Source organism: Eptatretus burgeri, chromosome 14, assembly GCF_056783735.1.
Source record: "Eptatretus burgeri isolate ZD-2024b chromosome 14, Ebu_testis_v1, whole genome shotgun sequence".
NCBI classification, from domain to species: domain Eukaryota; kingdom Metazoa; phylum Chordata; class Myxini; order Myxiniformes; family Myxinidae; genus Eptatretus; species Eptatretus burgeri.
In genome coordinates this window covers 20039564-20061533 of record NC_140974.1, presented here as the reverse complement: position 1 = coordinate 20061533, position 21970 = coordinate 20039564, and the positions used below count along the sequence as shown (strand labels likewise).

General features: G+C 42.4%; 1 protein-coding gene and 1 pseudogene across 2 annotated transcripts in view; one reads left to right on the top strand and one right to left on the bottom strand.

The window, feature by feature from the left end:
- The window catches only part of LOC147012743 (uncharacterized), a 643866-nt pseudogene that overhangs the window by 122089 nt on the left and 499807 nt on the right, over nt 1-21970 (bottom strand). The window lies entirely within an intron of this gene.
- LOC147012746 (nuclear receptor subfamily 5 group A member 2-like) overlaps nt 1-21970 on the top strand; it is a 196330-nt gene that overhangs the window by 111045 nt on the left and 63315 nt on the right. The window contains exon 5 of the mRNA XM_085853885.1: nt 15022-15141. Coding sequence (XP_085710011.1) covers nt 15022-15141 — 120 coding nt within the window. The remainder of the gene's footprint in view (nt 1-15021; nt 15142-21970) is intronic.

Genomic DNA, 21970 nt, shown 5'->3' with positions numbered 1-21970 from the left:
CAGATCTAGATCCGGATATGAGAATTGAATTTTTTTTTTTTAAAGCGATTTTTCACCATTGAGAAAGGGGGTCAAAAACGACATATAGCATGATATTTCAAAAAAATATGAATGAATTATAACAAAAGTTGGTGGATGAGTTGGATAGGTGACAAGAACAAGCCAATTGGATTTCGTTTCAGATCCAGATCCAGATCCGGCCTATTGGTGGGATAGAAAACATACACTGTTCATCCTGGTGGAGGTATGCGCTCTACCGAGTGCCGTTCTCGTTGCTATTGTCGTCCTTTCCGGAATTTTGGCCATGTTAAGATGTGACCAATGGTATAATATAGCACCTGGAGAGAAGGGAAGGGAGGAGAATCCAGCTGCGTGAGCATGGAAAGAATGTCGTTTCCTGCCTGCGTTGTTTAGCCCCCATGTTTGGTGGGCGGTTGTTGTCCCAACATGGGATTGTCGAGTGTTGTCTACTTGTACGAAAATGCCAAAAATATAGATGTGTTTGCAAAACAAAATAAATTAATGTGTCAAAGTCAATATATTGCGATATGCCTAGAAAAAGCAATATTGGCTCTTGGCTCGGTAAAAAAAAAAACACAAGTTATTGGCTCTGTAATAAACACAAGTTCTTGTGGCAAGCAATCTTAGTGGTTATCGAGATTTGGGGAGGAGTAGAGGATATTGAGGCTCTGTTCTTTCATCGGCTCATTTGTTCACTTGAATCCAGCTTCCTCCCCTGTCAGGTCAGTTCGCTCTGAAAATATCGTCACGGGGATTGAAAATGTTGGTCCTCTGGGAGCCAAAAATGGCACTCATTTCCTCTATGTCTCAGTCTGGGTATAGCTCAGCAAACTCAGTCCCATACAGGAGACTGGCCCGTGGTCCCCAAGAGGCGCAGGCATTACCCACAGGTAATTGGTGTACACAGATGTTGGCTGCATTGGTCCTGGCAAAGTCACGAGTAGGAAGTGGACGCATTAAAAAGAACATCCCGCAGGCAACAGCTGTCATCGGGGGGGTTGTTCCCGATCACAGGGTCTCCTATGGTCTGCATGCTTGTGCGTAATCTGTCACCTGCTCCTGTTGGTCAGGGCACCAGCTTGTTAACCTTGCACCCAGTCACTTCCATTGATGATGGAGAAATAAAAAGCTGAACACGGTCAGTACCCTAGAGGCAATCACAATTACTAAACCGTTTTCTCATCAAATGTTCTTGTCGTGGTGATGACCATGCTGTGTTCAAAAGGATAATCATGCAGTACTTTTTGTCATTTTGTGCACTGCTTGTTTTCTTGGTTCCAAGCATGTGCAAGTTTACATCCAGCACATTTCCCTGCAGGTGGTGCTCTTGGTATGGGATGAGGTGCCATCATGGGAGGGTTAAAAACCCCAAAGGTGGCACCCCAATTGAGTACATGGTCCAAGAGGTGATGTCCTGAGAGTTGTACATGACCCTTGAGGTAATACACTGAGAGGGTGAAGGACCTCAGAGGTACCATTTTTAGAGGAGTACATGACCCTTGAGGTAATACACTGAGAGGGTGAAGGACCTCAGAGGTACCATTTTTAGAGGAGTACATGACCCTTGAGGTAATACACTGAGAGGGTGAAGGACCTCAGAGGTACCATTTTTAGAGGAGTACATGACCCTTGAGGGTGCCGGATGATAGATGATTCTGTCATTACATCATTAAGTTGTTTTGGTTAAAAAAAATAATAATAACATCTTCTCAGGGGTTGCATTCTAGTAGATAATTCAGTAGCCACTTGCGATATGATGAGTGAGTGTGACGTTTGCCGATGGCTGTCTAATGCAGTGGAACCCCAACATTATGAACACCCCAAACCTCAATCCATTCATAATATCCAAATGATACCTGTATAGCATTTCCTTTTGGGGGTTTGTGTGAATCGATCAAAAAGAGCAGATTAACTAGCGTAACCAACCATGGCCGCATGATGATTGCAACTGTGCGTTACCGTTTGTGTCAGTAAGTGGGACGGACGGTTGTGTTACTGTGTGTAACTCTTCTCTCTGGAGTCTCGATACATACGGCCGGTCATGATGCCGTTGTTGGACTTGGATTGATCTCACCGAGATAATGATCCTGGGTTGACCAAATCGTTTGCCCAAAGCGGACTGCGCGCCTGGTGCTTACATCTTTCCTGCTCGGCTCAATGACCGGCAACATCTAATTAAAGCAGACCGCTGTAATTAGCGCTCCATGCCTCATGGCAGGGCACGTGTGGAAAAGTGCAAGCTATGGAGATGACCTGAACGAAGATGTGGATGGAAATTAAGGAAAAGAGTGTATCCTCTGATGATGATGTGCAAACCAGTTGAAAGTGGATCCTATGTTAACGAATAACAACTTCAATATCCCATAATTATTCTTGCTTGCTTTCATTCATTTTGACTCCGACCACATATGATGATAGAATGGGTAGCAACCGGTTTATAATTGATGTAAGTTGGAGTTGTTTAAAACAGAATTATTGAATGCATGGGCTGAAAGAGTGGCCGAGCCCTAGAGGGATGCACACTTGCCTCAACGATGTCTCGCCTGGGTTTGAATCCCGGTCCAGCTGTAAACCGTCATCCTGGACTTTCACAGGCAGGGTGATTCATCAATGTGTGTGCTGTCCCTCGGATGGATGTTAAACGGGAATCCCGTCTGCCAGCATTCGTTGGTGGATGTAAAAAAAAATCTCACAATGTCCTTTGTGAAAAGGAGGTGTGCTATCACCGGCACCGTTAACAAATTCCAAATTTCTGCCCTGACCAGCAGAGGGCACTGCATGAGCGGCATAGCCGCACCCTTAGCCAATGATGCTACCCCACAGCCTTGTGCTGCATATGAACGAAGTAGAATTTAAGTCACATCTTTGGCATGAGAGTAAGTGTTAATAAATATTAATTTTACATTGTCTTCAGAAAGTATTCATCCCCTTGACTTTTGTCGCATCAGACTGTGTTTTGTGTTTCATGTTGTGTTTCAGACTTTCATGTTGTGTTATGTTGTGTTTGCGTTTCAGACTGAATCGAAAATTGATTAAATTTTTTTTTAAATTGTCACCGATCTACACAAAGTACCCAATAATGACAAAGTGAAAACATGTTTTTAGAATTTTTTTACAAATATATTAAAAATGAAAAGCTGAAATGTCTTACATCAATAAGTATTCAACCCCTTTACTATGAAACCAGATATTGAGCTCAGGTGCATCCAATTTCCTTTAATCATCCTTGAGATGTCTGCACACCTTGATTGGAGTGCACCTGTGGACAATTCAGTTGCTTGGACATGATTTAGAAAGAAACACACCTTTCTACAGAAGGTCCTACAGTTGACAGTGCATGCCAAAGCAGAAACTCTCCCATGAATTCCAAGGAACTGTCTGTAGAACTCCGATATAGAGTTGAGAGGAGGCATAAATCTGGAGAAGGGTATAAAACAATTTCTAGAGAGTTGAAAGTTCCCAAGAGCAGAGTGAGCTCCATCATTAGGATATGGAAAGAATACGGAATGACTCTGATTCTTCCCAGAGCTGGCAGTCTGACCAAACTGAGAAACCAGGCAAGTACCTTGGTCAGGGAGGTGACCAAGAATCCAATGACCACTCTGACAGAACTACAGAGTTCCATGGCTGAGATGGGAGAACCTGCTGGAATGACAACAGTCTCTGCAGCACTTCACAAATCTAGGCTTTATGGAAGAGTGGTCAGATGGAAGCCACTCCGGAGAAAAAGGCACATGACGGCACGCCTGGTGTTTAGAAAAAGCACGTGAAAGACTCTGAGGGCACAAGGCAAAACATTGTGTTCTATTGAGACAAAAATTGAACTCTGTGGTCTGAATGCAAAGTGCTACGTCTGGCGGAAACCGAGCACAGCTCATCACCCATCCAACACCATCCCTACCGTGAAGCATGGTGGAGGCAGCATCATCATTTTTGGAAGTATAAGTTTGATTAGCTTTCCAAACATGAAGTCACTGACTGAAGAGTATATCCAGATTCCCATCACTTATCCACAATAATCCTTCCGCCCTGCCAGGGATGATGGCAAAATAATTTTCAGCATCAAGAAATTGGAGAAATAAGAAAAGGAACCATCTATTTATTATAAGGAACCATGCTGTGTCCTGGACATGTCTACAAGGTAAAGTGTTAATTTCTTTATATATTATCATATCAAGTGGTGTATGATTAAAGTTATTCAAATGTAGTAATACTTTAAATAAAAGCAATAATTAAATAAGTTTGTATTTAAGGATATTGCATTGCTGTGTTTTGACTGACTGTCTGGACACAACATTGAGGTTTTCGATCCATTGATGTTGAGTAATCTACTGATGTGGAACTGCGACCGGGGTGGTGGATCTGCTGTTTGGAGAGGTTCTGGGCTGAAAGGATCGAAACCTCGATGAAAAACGGTGCCAGCTGATGATCCGGGCAGTTGGGAAATCGGGAAAATTTCTTATAAGTTTTGGTTATAACTTCAAATAAAATAGCTTTTGTAAGTACTTATCAGGACATAATATATCTGTGTTTGTGTGTTTGTATGTATATGTGTGAATGTATGTATATATATATATATATGCGCATGTATATAATGCTATGTCTGGCTTCATTTTTGGGACGACTGTGCAGTAATTGGTCTACATTTTGATTACAGATATTTTATTTATGACGTCGTCCACCTCTGCTACAGGGCTGGCAAGATAAACCAGTGGACAGAATGCTTGCCTTTTTCCTGCGTAGTCTGGGTTCGATTTCCAACCCAACTCTAAATTTTCATACTGATGTATTGCAACGCACGAACCTACCCGAGGGCAATCCACCAAACACACAGATAGACATCTTGTAGGCAGTATGTACGCACTGTACCGAATCCCTGCCTTCCCCCTCCATCTGCACGCGATTCAGAGATGGACACTGAACGTTCATCTTTAACATCCACATAAAGCATAATCATTTTTCAACTGGACTCATTGGTGTAATGATTAATGTCCGCTCTGAATCCAAGAGGTTGGCGGTTTCCAACTCGATGCCAGCAGGGTCATATAAAGACTTTTAGAAACAGCTGCTTCCTTGTTTGATGCTCTGCATTTTAAAAGGATGGAGCAGACCAAACAACCATATGTTGGCAACCATTTTGCAGACTTATTTGATGGCAGCCATTGTGCAGGCTTGATGGGCCTCGTGGCTTCCTATTGTGTTGAAATTCCTTGTGTGGCAAATCGTATAACCAAGGGATGATGTGGTCACATCACAAAAGGTATCCTTCACCAAATGTTGATCTGATGAGCGCATTCATGAATCAAGAGTTACCATAAGGAAAGCTGGGAGACGTCTTAGGAAGCATTGCTTTTTATCTTGGAAACTTAACTTTTAAAGATCCTTTTTTTTTCTGGCTGAGTATATGTAACAGAGCTTTCTGTATAACCTGTTCGCATCACGTTTTAAATATTTGCATATTGTCCTTTGGCATGTTAATTTCGTTTCTTTTTGTTTCACAGTGGAAAATAGCGCTTACATTTCATTTGTAATCTGTTCTGATCAAGCATCAAAATGTTTAAATTTATCGAAGTCAATCAAACCTATTATGTCCCAACCGGATGCATTCTAAAATTGGACAATTTGTGGGCACCTGCACTCTTGAAAAACAGGACAGGAACAATAGAGCAGGAAAACATTCTGAATATGGCGATCTGCCCAGCACCTATCCATGGTCCGAACACAGGCCGCCGTTCCATGGTTATCCATTCTAGTAGGAATGGTGTGTCGCGTAACTGGAAAGTTAAGGGGTGTGGTTAGGGGTCTGCAGGGGTTACAGTCTTATAGGCAATAGCGAAACGAGATCCGGGTTATCATTCGTTTGAGGAAGATCTTGACTGGTGGACGTGCACAGCTGTGCTCCCGGAACGAGATCCCACGGAGGGCTAAACAATGGTGCTCTGTGTGCACCACTTGTACTTCAGGTGCACGTCCCATAAAGGTTCAGCTCTCCCCCCCTTCCCCCATCCCCCCCTATTGTTCTGTCATTCAATGGTGCCACTGAAACACCAGATTCCCTTCCTTCCCTTTTTTTGATTGCGGACAACACATCCATCCTCCCCACACTCCTTATTTCAATACATGAGACCTTTAATCAGCTGGGGACATTTACACGTTTTGAATATATATATATATATATATATATATATATATATATATATATATATATATATATATATATATATATATATATATATATATATATATATATATATATATGTATATATATATATGTATATATATATGTATGTATATATATATATATGTGTATATATATATATATATGGATATATATATATATATATGTATGTATATATATATATATGTATGTATATATATATATATGTATGTATATATATATGTATATATATATATATATATATATATATATATATATATATATATATATATATATATATATATATATGTATGTGATAACACACACACACACACACACACACACACACACACACACACACACACACACACACACACACACACACACACACACACACACACACACACACACACACACACACATGTTCTGTATGACAGAAACAGAAAGTACTAGTCACCTGCTTTCAGGATACGAAAAACTATCATCAGAACAACTTTACACACAACGGCACAACCTGATGTGCCGACCTGATGATCCCATCGAGCGTGAGCATAGAAAACAAAGCCTTGCGACCAGACATCGTTCTCAGGAAAAAAAAGGAAAAGACAGCATTGCTGATTCAGATATCAGTACCCAGCGATTTTGGCTTTAATGATGCAGAAATCCAAAAAATGACCAAATACCAGGACCTGAAAAATGAGATCAAGATATTTTGGAAGCTGAAGAGTGTTGAAATTGCACCACCAATGATAATTCGAACAACAGGAATAATAAAGAAGAAAATCACTGATATTTTGAAAACTATCCCCGCGAACATTGCCACAAATGAACTACAATTGTAGGCAGTCTGGGGTTTGGTGACTATTCTGATGTGCGCACACACACACACACACACACACACCTTTTTATCATTAACGGGATGTTATTATCTTGCCAAAACGAAGTTTTTGCAAGATATGTTCGTCAGCTTGTATGTTTTTTTTTTGTTTTTTTTGTTTGTTTGTTTGTTTGTTTGTTTGTTTGTCTGTAATCACATATAAAAAATTCTGCAGAGCACAGTTATCATTGGAAATTTTTGCAACTTCGCATATCAGAGGCCTATAGAGGTCCCTTTCAGTGCATAAATTTTTGAAGGTCAAGGTCAAAGGTCACTTTGTCGCAAATCAGGGGAGTCGACGAAACCCTTATTTTTTGAGTAATTTTGATCGGATCGTCCTCAAACTTCATGGGAATATAGTTCATGGTCTAGCGCTCAGCTGATTAATTTTTGGTGGCGATTGGCCTTGACCTTCATGTTTAGTGCCTGAGGTCAAACATATTTGACCCCAAGGTCAAATTTTCAAGTTTTAGGAACCATATCGTGTAGTACCACAAATTGAACACCTCGATGAGTGCTTTCTAGATATGTCAAGCTTGAGACATTATGACGTCATTTGGTGACGTTATGAGGAAAACGCATATTTTTCATGGTTACTCTGTAGAACGATTCTCATCGGAATCTCTCGTAGGCAGATATTTCTCATGGAGTCACTCCTGGTGGATAGCAGCTCTGTTCACCTCAGTGTGACCTTAAAGAAGTCACACATGGTCACCTTTTGGCAAGATACGGGTCACCCTGCGGGTGACATTGTTTTTATTTTGTTCTTTGTATGTCGGGTTGCAGTGGTGGTTGGGGGCCCATAGACTTTAAAAATTATTGAGGTTCTCATGATAAGTCGTAAATGTTTGCATTGTTAAGAAGCAATCTTGGACAGGTTAGAATACCCCATCGCAGGGTGCATACATTTCTACTCTGATGAGTCATCAAAATCAAACCCAAACCAGTGACGGCAATGGCACAAGGCTTTACCCACTCTCCTCGAATTTTGAGTGCAGGATTTATTACCTTTCTTTCTCAATTCATACTCATTTAAGAAAGATGCCATTGAATCTTTCATGGAGAATGCAAACACAAGTTAGTTAAGAAAATATACAGGTAGTGGACAAAAAATGGAAACACCTGGATAAATGAGCAACACCAAACAACGGCTTCCACACAGGTGTGCCTATGTCTTAAGCAAATAACACCCCAGCATGCTTAAGGTCATGTATAAAAATGCTGCACAAGCCTGGTTGCCTATAATCATGGCTAGCATGGCTGCAAGAAGAGACCGCCTCCACCTCCCCCCCCCCCCGATGCCCTCATCCACAGAGCAATGCCCCCAAAGACATCATCAGAAAAGGGCAATCATGAGCAAAAGCGCAAACTCCAGGATCGTGATATCCATGCATTAATTTGAAGTGCAAGGCAAAGCAGGTGAGCCACTGCAGAACATTGACTGTAAATTTCAACTTGGGGCATGAGCAGCCAGTTTCATCAAAAACAGTCCGCAGAGAACTCCACAGAGTGGGATACCAATGTCGGGTTGCACTGCACAAATGGCTCATCACACCTGACAATGCACGTTTGTGAGTCCAGTGGTGCAAAGAGAACAGGGAATGGACTACCGATCATTGGAGAAATCTGATATGGTCAGATGAATCGTCCTTCACCATGTTCTCGACAAATGGACAAGTACACGTGCGGCACTGCCCTAAATAACTCTTCAGCCCTGAGTTCTTGGTTCCAACAGTAAAGGTTTCTGGTGGTTCTGTAATGTTTTGGGGCTCATTTTGCTGGCATGGTTTTGGGGTGGTCATTGCCTTATAAGGCAAAGTGAATGCCAATCGGTACTTAATGGTACTGAGTGATCATCTTCACCCCATGTTGCAGCATTTATTTCCTGTAGGGAGAGGTGTCTTCCAGGATGACAATGCTCCCATCCAGAGCAGGTGTGATCGCCCAATGTTTTGATGAGAATGACACTGATGTTATCCATATGTTATGGCCTTCTCATTCACCAGATCTGAATGCAATCGAGCATTTATGGGATATTCTGCAACAATGCCTGAGACAGCGTTTTCCACTTCCATCAAACAGGTGTAAGTTGATTGACTTTATCATGGAAGAATGGTGCCGCATCCGTCATGCAGAATTCCAGATGCTGGTGGACTCCATGCCACGCACATACAGGCCATACTGGCCGCACGTGGTGGCCCAACACCCTATTAAGTGACATTACATTGCTGTTTCCATTTTTGTCCACTACCTGTAGGCTATCCAACAAACCATTCAAATGCACATGCAATGAATAAACGCCAACTGAAGACTCACCAAAATTATTAAACTTGTCAGCTTCCAAAAGCAGATCAATTCTATTTGCACTTAAGTTTGGAATCGGGATACTTCAAAATGTGACGTGAAATCAGGCTCAACGTATTTGCCGATAAACAAAGTTAAGATTCTGGGCGACTGGGCCAACCCATTAATGGCTTGCTTGGAGTCTGAGATTGAGGGAAAAGATTTACCGGAACTCAGGGGTGTATACCGTTTGCAAGCAGCTTGATTGGTTCAAAGCGCTCAAGCAACCACTGAAACAGAACAGAGTGCTCAGTACCACTTATCAACATGGCGGTCTCCATGTAAACAATCCTTTGTGGTACTCGAGCAAATATTGTCTGGGCCATCGTTTTCAGTTTTACTCCATCCTCTTTTGACAACTTCCTCAAACTAATTTATTACCCCGCACATGCGAAGCGAAAAGTGGGGTTAAGCAATCGGTTCATGGCCATCCTTCTGTCTGTCTTATCAGTTTATGGTCGAGGAATAACTAATTTAAATTGAATGTTATGCTTTGAAAACAAATTGGGACATGAATAGGAAGACAAGCTTTTCGTTCTACACTACTTTGTCTCTGAATTCATCCTGATTGCAGAGAGAGAGAGAGAGAGAGAGAGAGAGAGAGAGAGAGAGAGAGAGAGAGAGAGAGAGAGAGAGAGAGAGAGAGAGAGAGAGAGAGAGAGAGAGAGAGAGAGAGAGAGAGAGAGAGAGAGAGAGAGAGAGAGAGAGAGAGAGAGAGAGAGAGAGAGAGAGAGAGAGAGAGTAATATCTTCATTCTGTCTGTCTGTCTGTCTGTCTGTCTGTCTGCCTTCAAGTCAAATAAATTGAAAATCATTCCAAACAGAATGTTTACTGTTTTAAAGATGTCATAATGGACACATATGACAGGCACAAATAGCTATTGTAATGTGATAGTCACTGGAAAATGGCGGTAAAACCTGGATTTTTTTTATTTGTACGCCTTCAAACCTTTATAGTGTAATTATATATTTGAACATTATATACCACAAATCACCCTGCTATTCGCAGACCCTGCATAGTCACGGTTGATGAAATGCGACCAGCTTCTACATTCCCGGCTCTGTGCTTTGCGTATCAGCGGGTTTTCATGTTGTTGCGGGCGTATTCGCGGAGTTTTTTTTGGCATTTTCACAGTTTTGCGGTTTCTCATTGCGGGCATATTTATGTTTTTCTTTCACATTTTCGTGGTTATTCACTGGGGTATTGGTGATTTTTTTTGCTGGAGTATTCACAGTTTTACGTGGAATTTTTGATTTTCCTTTATGAATCACGGACCTCCGGGAACCTAATCCCCCTTTTACCCACTGAAACAATGTCCCGACATTTGTGGTTTTAACATTCGCGGAATTTTCCAAGAATGTATCCACCACGAATGGCGGGGTCTAACAGTATTTCAATTAAAAAGAAAAATAAAGGTTCAATGAGATACCTCTGAACATCTCTGGTTGTAGTATAATTTTGATTCCGACTACTGCGGCCATTTTTGCTAACACAACGAAACACCTCTCTTAATAGATTGCTTAGCTTGCTGAGCGGCTTGCAAACTGGTTGATATGGAACGACTGGCTTGGACAGCAATAGCAGGGTGCAGGAAACTCTAATAGAACACACCTGATGTGAGTTCAATAGAGGGGATTCAGTACCCATGATGCAGCACTCAGGTGCCATATTGGTTGGCAAGTTAAAGAAACAAGACGTAACAAGGCCAAATAATTATAGCGTCGCTTTCCATTGCAGTGTCAGAATAACGAGATAAACATGCTTGATTGGAGAGCGACTGATGCTATCATTGCCTGGGTAATGAATACAGCCAACATGGCAGCGTGCATGACATTATGGGATAGCTCTGAAAACCCTCTATAAAAAAGTACATGGAATGTAGTCTTAATCACTCTGAAATTGATGCATAAGATTGAATTTCTCATGCCGCAGACTAACGGTAGTTGTTTTAAATTGTTTTTCCAGATCATAATTTAATTAAAAAACCCCAACTTTGTTTGTATAACATCATTCATTTTAAGGCACATCGATGTGGCACGATGCCAAGAACCGCAAGGGAATTTGAAAATAATTCATCGTCTCGTATGTTGTGCACTAGAGAAACGACGCATAGTTCGGGTATCGGACGCTGATCTCGATACGAACTGGATAGGGTGCCCAACTTTAATTGGGCGGGCGGTCCTCAAGCCACCAGAAGCACTCCATCCGCCATATTCCTTCTTCCACAATACACAGAATCCTGCTTGCATCAATACAAATACCTGCTTCAAGGTGCATATTTGCTTTGAAAATTCCACCTTCCTACTTGATTTTTCTCCTTTCCTGGGTTGAAGAAAGCATTGTTATAGTATTTATGAAATGCCTTGGTGTGCTGCTTTAGGCAGTAAAAACCACAACGGTCGTGATCAAAGGAGAAGAGGAATCACATTTCATCCGTAAGTGGCATTCACCTTAGTTACTAACAATCCCATTCATTCATTTTGGGAGAGCAAAGATGGTGGACAAATGGCTTCAAAAAAAATGAGCTTCCCCTCCTATCCAGTTAGAATCGAGGTCAGTGGTATTGGACAGCAGGTTGTTTGGAATCCCCTTTGACATCACCATTGGACAGCAGCCTTATTGCCCCCCCCCCCACGTGATAATTTTTGTGATGATCCATCCGTACAGTAGTTTACCATGACATCCGATGTTGAGGCATGACATAAAGTTTGTGAGATGCTAAGCACTGTGATACTGTATTTTGATGGTCATTATTTAAGAACAAGGTTCGACCTCGACAGGGATAAAACGAGGAAAACTTGACAAATGAGGAGGCTAATCAGCCCATCATGCTCGTAACGCATCCACAGTCCAAACCCAATCTTGCGAGCCACGAGCACACTCACCCTCTACAACACCAACCTCACCTATTACTCCTCCTGCCTCATCCCTCTCTCCTTGTCCATCTTCCCTGAATCCTCAGTCCTTGAAACTCGTTCTGAGCTCCTCATCTCTTAGTAGAGCTTCGTCAATATTCTACATTTAACGCACATCACAGAATTCACAGTTTCAGTGCAATAAACACATGAATTGCTCGATAGTGAATGAAAACGAAAGCACAAACAATATTTGAACATGGATTGGGGTAGCAATTAACCCGAATGGCGGGAATTCTCATTCTATTCTTCTCTGATTGGGGGAGTGGTGGGGGTCGGCTTCAAAGGGATTCCTATGGCCTACATATAATCTGGGTTCACAAATAATGATGCCTCATCTTCTGCAAAAATGGTTTGTTGTTAATGAGGAGCATCTTTTTACCTGCGACGTGGTGCAGGTCCACAAAAGCTCGGTGTGCCTGTTTTTGTTGTTGGTCGGTTTTTGAAAGGTGCACTCATTGGTTGTACAGCTGCCGGACTCCACCTACATTTGTCGCTTGACTCCACCCACCATGGCGCCCAGGCAATATAAAATAACCGCCATCTTGGTTTTCTGGTGGGCCGAAGACATCAGACATATAGGTCTCTGCTGATTATACACTGTCTTGGCTTTTTTATGCCTTCGCACCAAGGGTGCCGGAGGCATTATGTTTCCGGGTTGTTCGGCCGTCCGTTCGTCCGTCTGTCCGGCCGTCCATTCGTCCGTCCGGATTTTCGTTTACGCCATAACTCAAGAAGCAAATTGTAGAATTTCATTAAACTTCGTAAGAAGTAAGACAGGGCAATTAATTGATTAGATTTTGGGCCAAATATGATAAAGGTCAAGGTCAAACTCTGAAATTTTACTGTTTACACCCTAACTCAAGAAATATTGGACAGAATTTCATCAAACTTGGCACAAAAGTGAAGTTAGACAGGGCAATTAACTGATTGGATTTTGGGACAGATATGATGAAGGTGAAGGGTCAAATATGTCAATACTCAAGTGTTTGTGCGGGAGAGCGGAGGCATACCCGTCGACTACGCGCAGTCGAATTACTCTAGTTTTTTTTGGATTGCAGGTTGTGACTACAGTGCGGTCATTCTTGTTTTTGCTAGTGCGCAAGAAACAATAGAATCCTCGCTGTGTTGGCAAAAACAAAACGTTAATACAAACCATGGCCGAAGCACGTAGCAGAGTGATGATTGAAAAGAATAGCAAATGATTAGCCAACAAACTCGACTAAAACGACAGTAACAATTACAATTTCTCTTATGATTCTTGGGGGGGGGGGCTCCTCCTGAATTCCCTACCTGCTGATGTGGGCTCCCAAAACCCACTTCCAACAACATTCCAATTTTTTTATTTTTTTATTATTAAATTGCTCTACATGCAGTAAACAGACGTATTACATGCAAACAGACTACATGCAGTAAACAGATGCAAACACATAGTTTATAAAATTGCTCAAACTTAAAACACAAAATAAGGAATATCAAAGGAAAACGTTTGCAGAACATGTCGAGGAACAGCTGAATTCACTATGGAGCGACAACAAAGCGAAGATAACGAAGGAGAAAGAGGAGTTTTTAAACAGCTTTCCATTACCAAGGTGGGTTCAATGGCAGATAAAGGCGGACGGAGCTTGGAATCCCAGTGATGAGACGAGGGCCGTATAAGAGCGCTCAAATGCTTGTGAATAACAGATAACCCATAGACCCCAAAAAAGGATGCGTGGGGAATGACTATGGATTCACAACCAGAGGGTGGGGGCTTTGCTGGAATTGTAGAGAATGTGCAAGGAGGGTATGGGAAATTACGAGCTGATAATAGTGATGAACGAACTTTTATCTGAACTTTTAAAAGTTCGTGGAAATAAACTGAAAATAACCAAGAGGGTAGAGATCACTCCACACGGAATTAATAGCTGCTAAATTCCAAACGAAGTCGCCAGCCATCTCGATAGTTCAACAGTGAGAACCTTTCAATTCAGTTTTATACTTATACAAACATCAGCAGACAAGACAGCCAGCTCAACTTCCGTACGAGAATCGGCACACTTTGCGATACAACGTCTTGCCTGCAAGGCACCGATGTAATAGTTTATAGTCAGGATTGGAATCGAAACTAGTCTGGACAGCTACCTTGGCACAGAGGTAATAGACAACTGCAAAGGTGATACTGTGCTACCTATGTCCCATCCCAGCAGACATTGCCAGCAACACCTTCTGTGCTGTCATGGTAAATCCCTCACAATGTACTTACTACCAGACGATTCAACTCTTGTCTTTTCCTGAAAACAACTCACCCTCGCCTTTATCCCTTTTTATAGGTTCCTGCCAACCTCTTTTACCTCTCACTCCAGGGTTTCTGTCAGGGCTCCCCCTCGTGTATCCCTGGTAGTGGTGCACTTGTGCTGTCAATCCCTGACTACCCGAGTTGTCGTAATGTCATCATGCATATGCACACGGGCTCGCCCCGCCACACTTATAACTTTACCTTTGTCGACTTTTTGCAGTTTTACACTGCCCTGTGGGTCAGGGCAACATTTCCGTGCCATCCCCGCATACAGTCTACCTACTCTGATATTTCACAAAAAGTTGCTTTAAAGGATTGTTAATCTGCTATCCCATTCTCCATCAGCGAGTGAGTCTTGATAGGAAGTGTATGCAGGTGTATCGACGATTTCCAGATGGGCATGCTAATGCAGTGAGGTCCGGTATTGCAGGTGGATGATCAGATGAAACTTCTACAAAGCTGCTGGAGTGAACTTCTTGTGCTGGACCATGTCTATCGGCAAGTGCGACACTGTAAAGAGGCAAGCATCCTCCTCGTCACAGGGCAGCAGGTAACCTCTGGCCATTTACACACAGTGTTACATCAACAAACCTGTGCAGCATCATAAAAAGAGATTACCAGTTTCATTTAGCTTACGAAGTTTATTTGACAAATAACGCAACGGCATGGTATGCATGAAACAAGGTTGAATCACAATAACTACAACAAAAATAAATAATTACATGTATATCTTTATTTTTTTTTACGAAGGTAGAGGGTTTCTGCTCATATGTTAGCATTTTAAAATCTCTTTTCATTGTTCGCTGTGATTACGGAACTGCAAATCTGCAATGAATTACCTTCCAAACAAAGCTCATTGCAACATAAATTACATCAACACAAATTTGAGAAAGGTATTAAAAGAAGATAATCAATCATTCCCCCCACCTCCCTCTCCTCCACACCTCCCTTTACTCCACACCTTATGCCAAGTGAAGGTAAGTAACTATGAACAGGAAGTGAGACATACAAATGTTAGGGATAAAAAGAAACAGTGACAACCAATCAATGGTTGAAAAAACAGTTTATACTTGATGAAAAACAATCGAGCAGAAAGCTTTTGCTGAAAAAAAAAACAAGAGGTTTAGTGTAGATGGATGCTGATGAAAGCAGAGACATGCAGTGGTGATAGAACACAAGGAGCTGGCACAGTCAAACAAACATGGCGGACGCGTACTTGCCTACCTGCGCAAACGTTCCCCATGGTGCCCTTTCACCTTAAAGTGTTTCAGAGATTTGTGATGAGTAATGAAGCTGGAGTTATAAGTTCAGGAGATTTTGTAGACACTTTGTTTTCAATATGAATTCCTCATGAATGGAATCGTCAGAAAGTTCATCAAGAGGGGAGGAGGTTTGGGAAGAGGTAAGTGTGAGGGGAGTGGGAGGGAAAGGTAGCATTATGGGAAGGGAAAACAGTGTGAGGGGAAGGGAATGTGGAGTGAGGGGAAGGGAATGTGGAGTGAGGGGAAGGGAAGGGAATGCGGAGTGAGGGGAAGGGAAGACAGTGTGAGGGGAAGGGAAGATGGCGTGAGGGTAGTGGAAGGGAAAGGCGATAAAACACACCCAAACAGCAACATTTTCTTTTAACTGCCGTGTTCTACATAAAGCGGAGCAGGAGCATTTAAAACCCATGCTATCTATGTAGTAAATTCAAAACTAAACCATCAGTTCTTATCAGTCCCCTTAACAGAGGGGGAGAGGTGGGAGAGCAGGGGGAGAGAGGTGGGAGAGAAAGAGGAGGTGGGAGAGGATAGGGTGAGAGAGGGAGAGCAGTGAGAGAGGGAGAGCGTTGATAGCAGTGAGAGAGGGGGAGTGGTGAGAGAGGGAGAGCAGTGAGAGGTGGGAGAGAAAGAGAGTGGAGAGAAAGAGGAGGTGGGAGAGGATAGGGTGAGAGAGGGAGAGCGTTGATAGCAGTGAGAGAGGGGGAGTGGTGAGAGAGGGAGAGCAGTGAGAGGTGGGAGAGAAAGAGAGTGGAGAGAAAGAGGAGGTGGGAGAGGATAGGGTGAGAGAGGGAGAGCATTGATAGCAGTGAGAGAGGGGGAGTGGTGAGAGAGGGAGAGCGGTGAGAGAGGGAGAGAGGGAGAGCGGTGAGAGAGGGAGAGAGGGAGAGCGGTGAGAGAGGGAGAGAGGGAGAGCGGTGAGAGAGGGAGAGAGGGAGAGAGGGAGAGCGGTGATAGCAGTGAGAGGTGGAGAGAGGGAGAGCGGGAGAGAGAGTGAGGAGGGGTGAGGGGGTGGGATTCCAGCAGATGTGACGTCCAGTTTAACATCCATCCGAGGGATGGCACACACATTGATGAATCACCCTGACTGTGAAATACCTTGGTGACAGTTTATAGCTTCGTCAGTATATATACCCAGGCTAGACAGCTTCGAGTTTGTTAGAGCGAGTGTGTGTGTGCCTCTCAGTTATCCTGCCATAATGTGGCGATTCATTGCTTTGTAACAACTGAAAGTGTTTTTTACTTATTGTAATCATCTATTTTATTTGGCCTTCCTAACTCCGGAGATGTTAAGCACTCCACTCAAGCAAGCAGTCCAACAAAACGGTTAAGGAAACTTTTAAAAACAAAACATTCAATGTTTTTATGAACAAACAAACAATATCGACAAACAAATCTATCTATGCCGAAATGATGGGCCATATAACGATGGAAGTTCGTACAAAAAGGGGAAACGTGGTGTAACATAAAATTGCACATTTTCACTGAGTCAACCACTGCCCGATGCACCGCACGGCCAAACGCAGGCGAATGGGCCCTGAACTTTGGTCAAGTCGATCGATACATCCAGTGATAGTGCAAATATTGTAGAGTGCTCGCCAAGTGGCTTCAGCACACAGGCATGCACTCCAATGTAATGATTGATTAGGAATGCCAACCTTGGCAAGCGATTATTATCGATCGCTGATTGGTTATATAAACACCATGCACCCGTTGATGCTCAGAATGTCAAGTGATGTCCCAATTGGACATGTGTACACTTTTGTTTTAGCCGTAGGAACTACTGCTGAAGTCAATAAAGAAATTTAGATTTTGAAATTCGGCTGTGATTAAGAGATTCTAGAGGTTATGGAATGTGCGGAAATGAAATAAAGCCACGAATGCTGGCATCTCTGGGTGTTCATAAGCATTGCAATGTATCCAGCGATTCATAGGTAGGATGATCAGGCAATCGATGACATGTGAGGAAAGTGAAAAAAAAAGCTTTCTCATTAAGAAACTGCTGCGGCTTATTCCAAGTCAAGGAATAGTTGACCAGGCCCAAAAAAATTGTGGCTTCAGACTCCAGTGAGCTGACAGAGGGCTGACCAACATGACGGCACCATCTTGGTGAGGATTATTATCTTGCCAAAACGAAGTTTTTGCAACATATGTTAGTCAGCTTGTATGTTTTTTATTTTTATTTTTATTTTTTTGTTTGTCTGTAATCACGTATCGATCACTCTGCAGAGCACAGTTATCATTGGAAATTTTTGTAACTTCGCATATCAGAGGCCTATAGAGGTCCCTTTCAGCGCATAAAATTTTCAAGTTCAAGGTCAAAGGTCAAAGGTCAAGGTCACTTTGTCGCAAATCAGGGAAGTTGACGAAACCCTTATTTTTTGAGTAATTTTGATCGGATCGTCTTCAAACTTCATGGGAATATAGTTCATGGTCTGGCACTCAGCTGATTATTTTTTGGTGGCGATCGGCCTTGACCTTCATGGTTAGCGCTGGAGGTCAAAAGTTTTTGACCCCAAGGTCAAATTTTGAAATCTTAGATACCGTATCGAGTAATACCTCATATGAAAGCGCTTGATAAGTGCTTTCCAGATCTGTCAAAAGTTTGAGGGCTATGACGTCATTTGATGACGTCATGACGAAAAAACGGATTTTTCATGAAAATTTTATTTCCTCAGTTCTCATCAAAATCTCTTGATATTTCATGTACAACGGTCCTGGAGAGATACCATTAACCGTACGAAAATATAAAGGTCAAGGTCAAAGGTCAAGGTCACAAAAAGGTCAAGCATTAAGGTCGATGAAACCCTTATTTTTTAAGTAACTTTAATCGAATAAATAAGTCACTCATGTTCACATTTTGGCAAGATACTGGTCACCCTGCAGGTGACTGTTTTATTTTGGTTTTTCTTAATGGGCACCCCATATATTATCTTCAAAACGGGTGTTTAAACTACCCAAACACCCAGTTTTCATTCATACATCACCGTGGAGTTCCCTTACTATGCAGGCAAAGTTTGGGGCTGATATGTTTCATGGTTTTGTAGTTATGGAGGAGACGGACAAACTGACAGATGGACTTATTGATGGATGGACACGCAATGACATTTATTATTAGAGATAGATATAAGATCTTCTTCTTCTTCTTTCGGCTGCTCCCATTCGGGGTCGCCAAAGCGGATCATCCGTATGATCCGCATAGTGATTTGGCACATGTTTTACACCGGATGCCCTTCCTGACGCAACCCTGGTCACCTCTTACGACACAGGGATATGGTACACCTATTTTAACCGGGGTATACACCGGCCCAGTATACTGGTACTCATTTCGCCGACCTCGGAAGGATGACAGGCTGAGTCAACCCCCTGGTGTATTAATTCAGTGGCTCAACGGGGCTTGAACTCAGGACCTTTTGGATCCCAAGCCGCTGCCCTAACCACTGCGCCAACACCAGGCTTAGATATAAGATATACATACATATATATATATACTAATAAATGTCAGTGTGTATGTGTGTGCGTGCGTGTGTGTGTGTGTGTGTGTGTGTGTGTGTGTGTGTGTGTGTGTGTGTGTGTGTGTGTGTGTGTGTGTGTGTGTGTGTGTGTGTGTGTGTGTGTGTGTGTGTGTGTGTGCGTGCGCGCGCGCGTGATTCAGTGTGTCAGTGTGTCTCCTTCATAATTCCAAAACGCTAAAACCTAGCAGCCTGGAACTTTGCATGCATACTAAGGGAACTCCAAGGAAGTGCACGAATGAAAATTGGGTGTTTGGGTTAATCTAAACACCCCTTTGAAGATAATTAACGGCCTTATTTAGTTATATCCTTTACCAAGTGCAATCTCGGTCACCACTCTCTTTGGTGCCTGAAGGCGTATCCCAGGTAACCTCGCTGCAGTCTGAAGCCACCATGTTTTTGGGCCTGCTCAACCTTGCCTTGACTTGGAACTGGCTGCAATGATTTCATCACAATAAAGTTTTTTTTTTCACTTTCCTCACTAATATTATCTAATGCCTGTTCATTATAGCTATGAATCGCTGGGTACATTGCAATGCTTATAAATGCTGGAAGATGTCAGCGTTTGTTGTTTTATTCAATTTCCACACATGCGATCAACGAGTGGTTTCTGAGAGAGATTCAAATGAGATTTGTTACCTGCATAGTCTGTGAGTGTCAGCTGCGGCTGTGTGGACATGTGGGTCATTTTCTGGACGCTGATCCTGCTCACCAGATTCTCTCAGTGAGGGAGCCTCATGAGTGGAGGAGGCCAATGGGCCAACCACGTGCCTCGTGATTGCAGCAGGTTGTTCAGCATCTCAAGGAGATGGGGATGGGCCCGGCATCTGCCTGGGGGATGGCCAGACAGAGGCCCATGGAATACCGGTGGAAAGTGGATGCAGCGACACCCTGCTCCCATACCTGACCTGATCTGATCACCATGAGAATCTCTTAAACGAAGCAGAATTACAAAATTTAAGCTCCAGAATCGAATTTACAAGCAGTTCCGACTTCTAGAAAAGTGTTCATTTGTCCATTTCGGACATATTTGACATTTTGGGTGTCTCCAGGAGGTGTATGTGTCATATGATGCTTCATTGATTGCTAATTGCGTGTGAAGTGAGCCATTTCTTATCAACCATTTTGGTGGAATGCTTAAGCCACTTGGCAAGAGCTCTACAATATTTGCACTGTCACTGAATACTATATCGATTGACTTGAACAAAGTTCAAAGAGGTCACTTAATGCAGGGTCATAGGGGTCAATTAATGCGAGGGGTCATCACATTCATTGGCCATGTGTTGTTCTACGGTGCAACAGGCGGTGGCTGGGTCGCTGAATATGTGAAATTTCAATTTCGATGACTTTTCCCGTTTTAGCTCGCCTGTTCGAAGAACAGAGAGCTATAGCGATACCCCCTGCGTCAGCGTCAGCGTCAGCGTGAGCGTCAGCGTCAGCGTGAGCATGAAAATGTTAAAGTTTTTGGTGCAAGTTATTTCCTTTCTCATGTTTTTATCGACCACACTATTTTTTACTGATTACAATATACAAATACATATATTGCTTTAAAATTATTTGGATCAGACATCACTGCAATGCTTTATAAAAAATATTATTAGACTAGTTAGCTCGCCTGTTCGAAGTACAGAGCTATAGCGATACCCCTGGCATGAGCGTGAGCGTGAGCATCAGCGTCAGCGTGAGTGTGACGAGCTAAAAATGTTAAAGTTTTTGGTGCAAGTTATTTCCTTTCTAATGTTTTTATCTACCACACTATTTTTTACTGATTACAATATACAAATACATGTATTGCTTTAAAATTATTTGGATCAGACTTCACTGCAATGCTTTATAAAAAATATTATTAGACTAGTCTTTTAAAAATGATAAATGTATAAACAGGCGAGCATTGGGTGGCTTTGACACCAACTCTCTGGTTTGTTCTGCCATTATACGACCTGTCACTTTGGCAGAGATAAACACAAATAAAAATTGAACGTTTTGCTTTTAAAAGTTTCTTCAACCGTTTTGTGGACTGCTTGGTGAAGCCTCTTGGCATGTTCTTCAAGTTTCAACAACAATGCCACAGTTCTGGCCTGGAGGTAGGAAGGAAAAATAAATTAGATGATCACAATGAGAAAAAAATCTTTTCAGTTATGAAATAATGAATCATCACACCGTGGTGGGAAAGCCAAGAGGTACACATACTCGCTCTGTGTCGCCTGCATTCAAATCCTGACCCAGCTTTAAGCTGTCCACCCAGTATTTCACATGCAGGGTGATTAATCAATGTGTGTGCTGTCCCTCGGAAGGACGTTAAACTGGACGCCCCGTCGCGCAATTGCCTCCATGTTGTCTAGTTATTGCCAGCACCAGCCGGTTCGTGAAAGACTTAGGTCTTTGGCATAAAAGCCATTTTGATTTGGGTCAAAATGTCATTTTAACATTTATTTAGCTTTTTCTATCTGGGACGCATTCAAAACCACATTGATCCACAATGCGAGTCAGCCAAGTGGTGCTAACAAATATGGCGCTGGTCACGTGATCTTTAATACATGTTATTAAATTGTTTTAATACTTCTTTCAGTTGATTTGGGTGATGGTTTGGATATGTATCGCTTTTGGA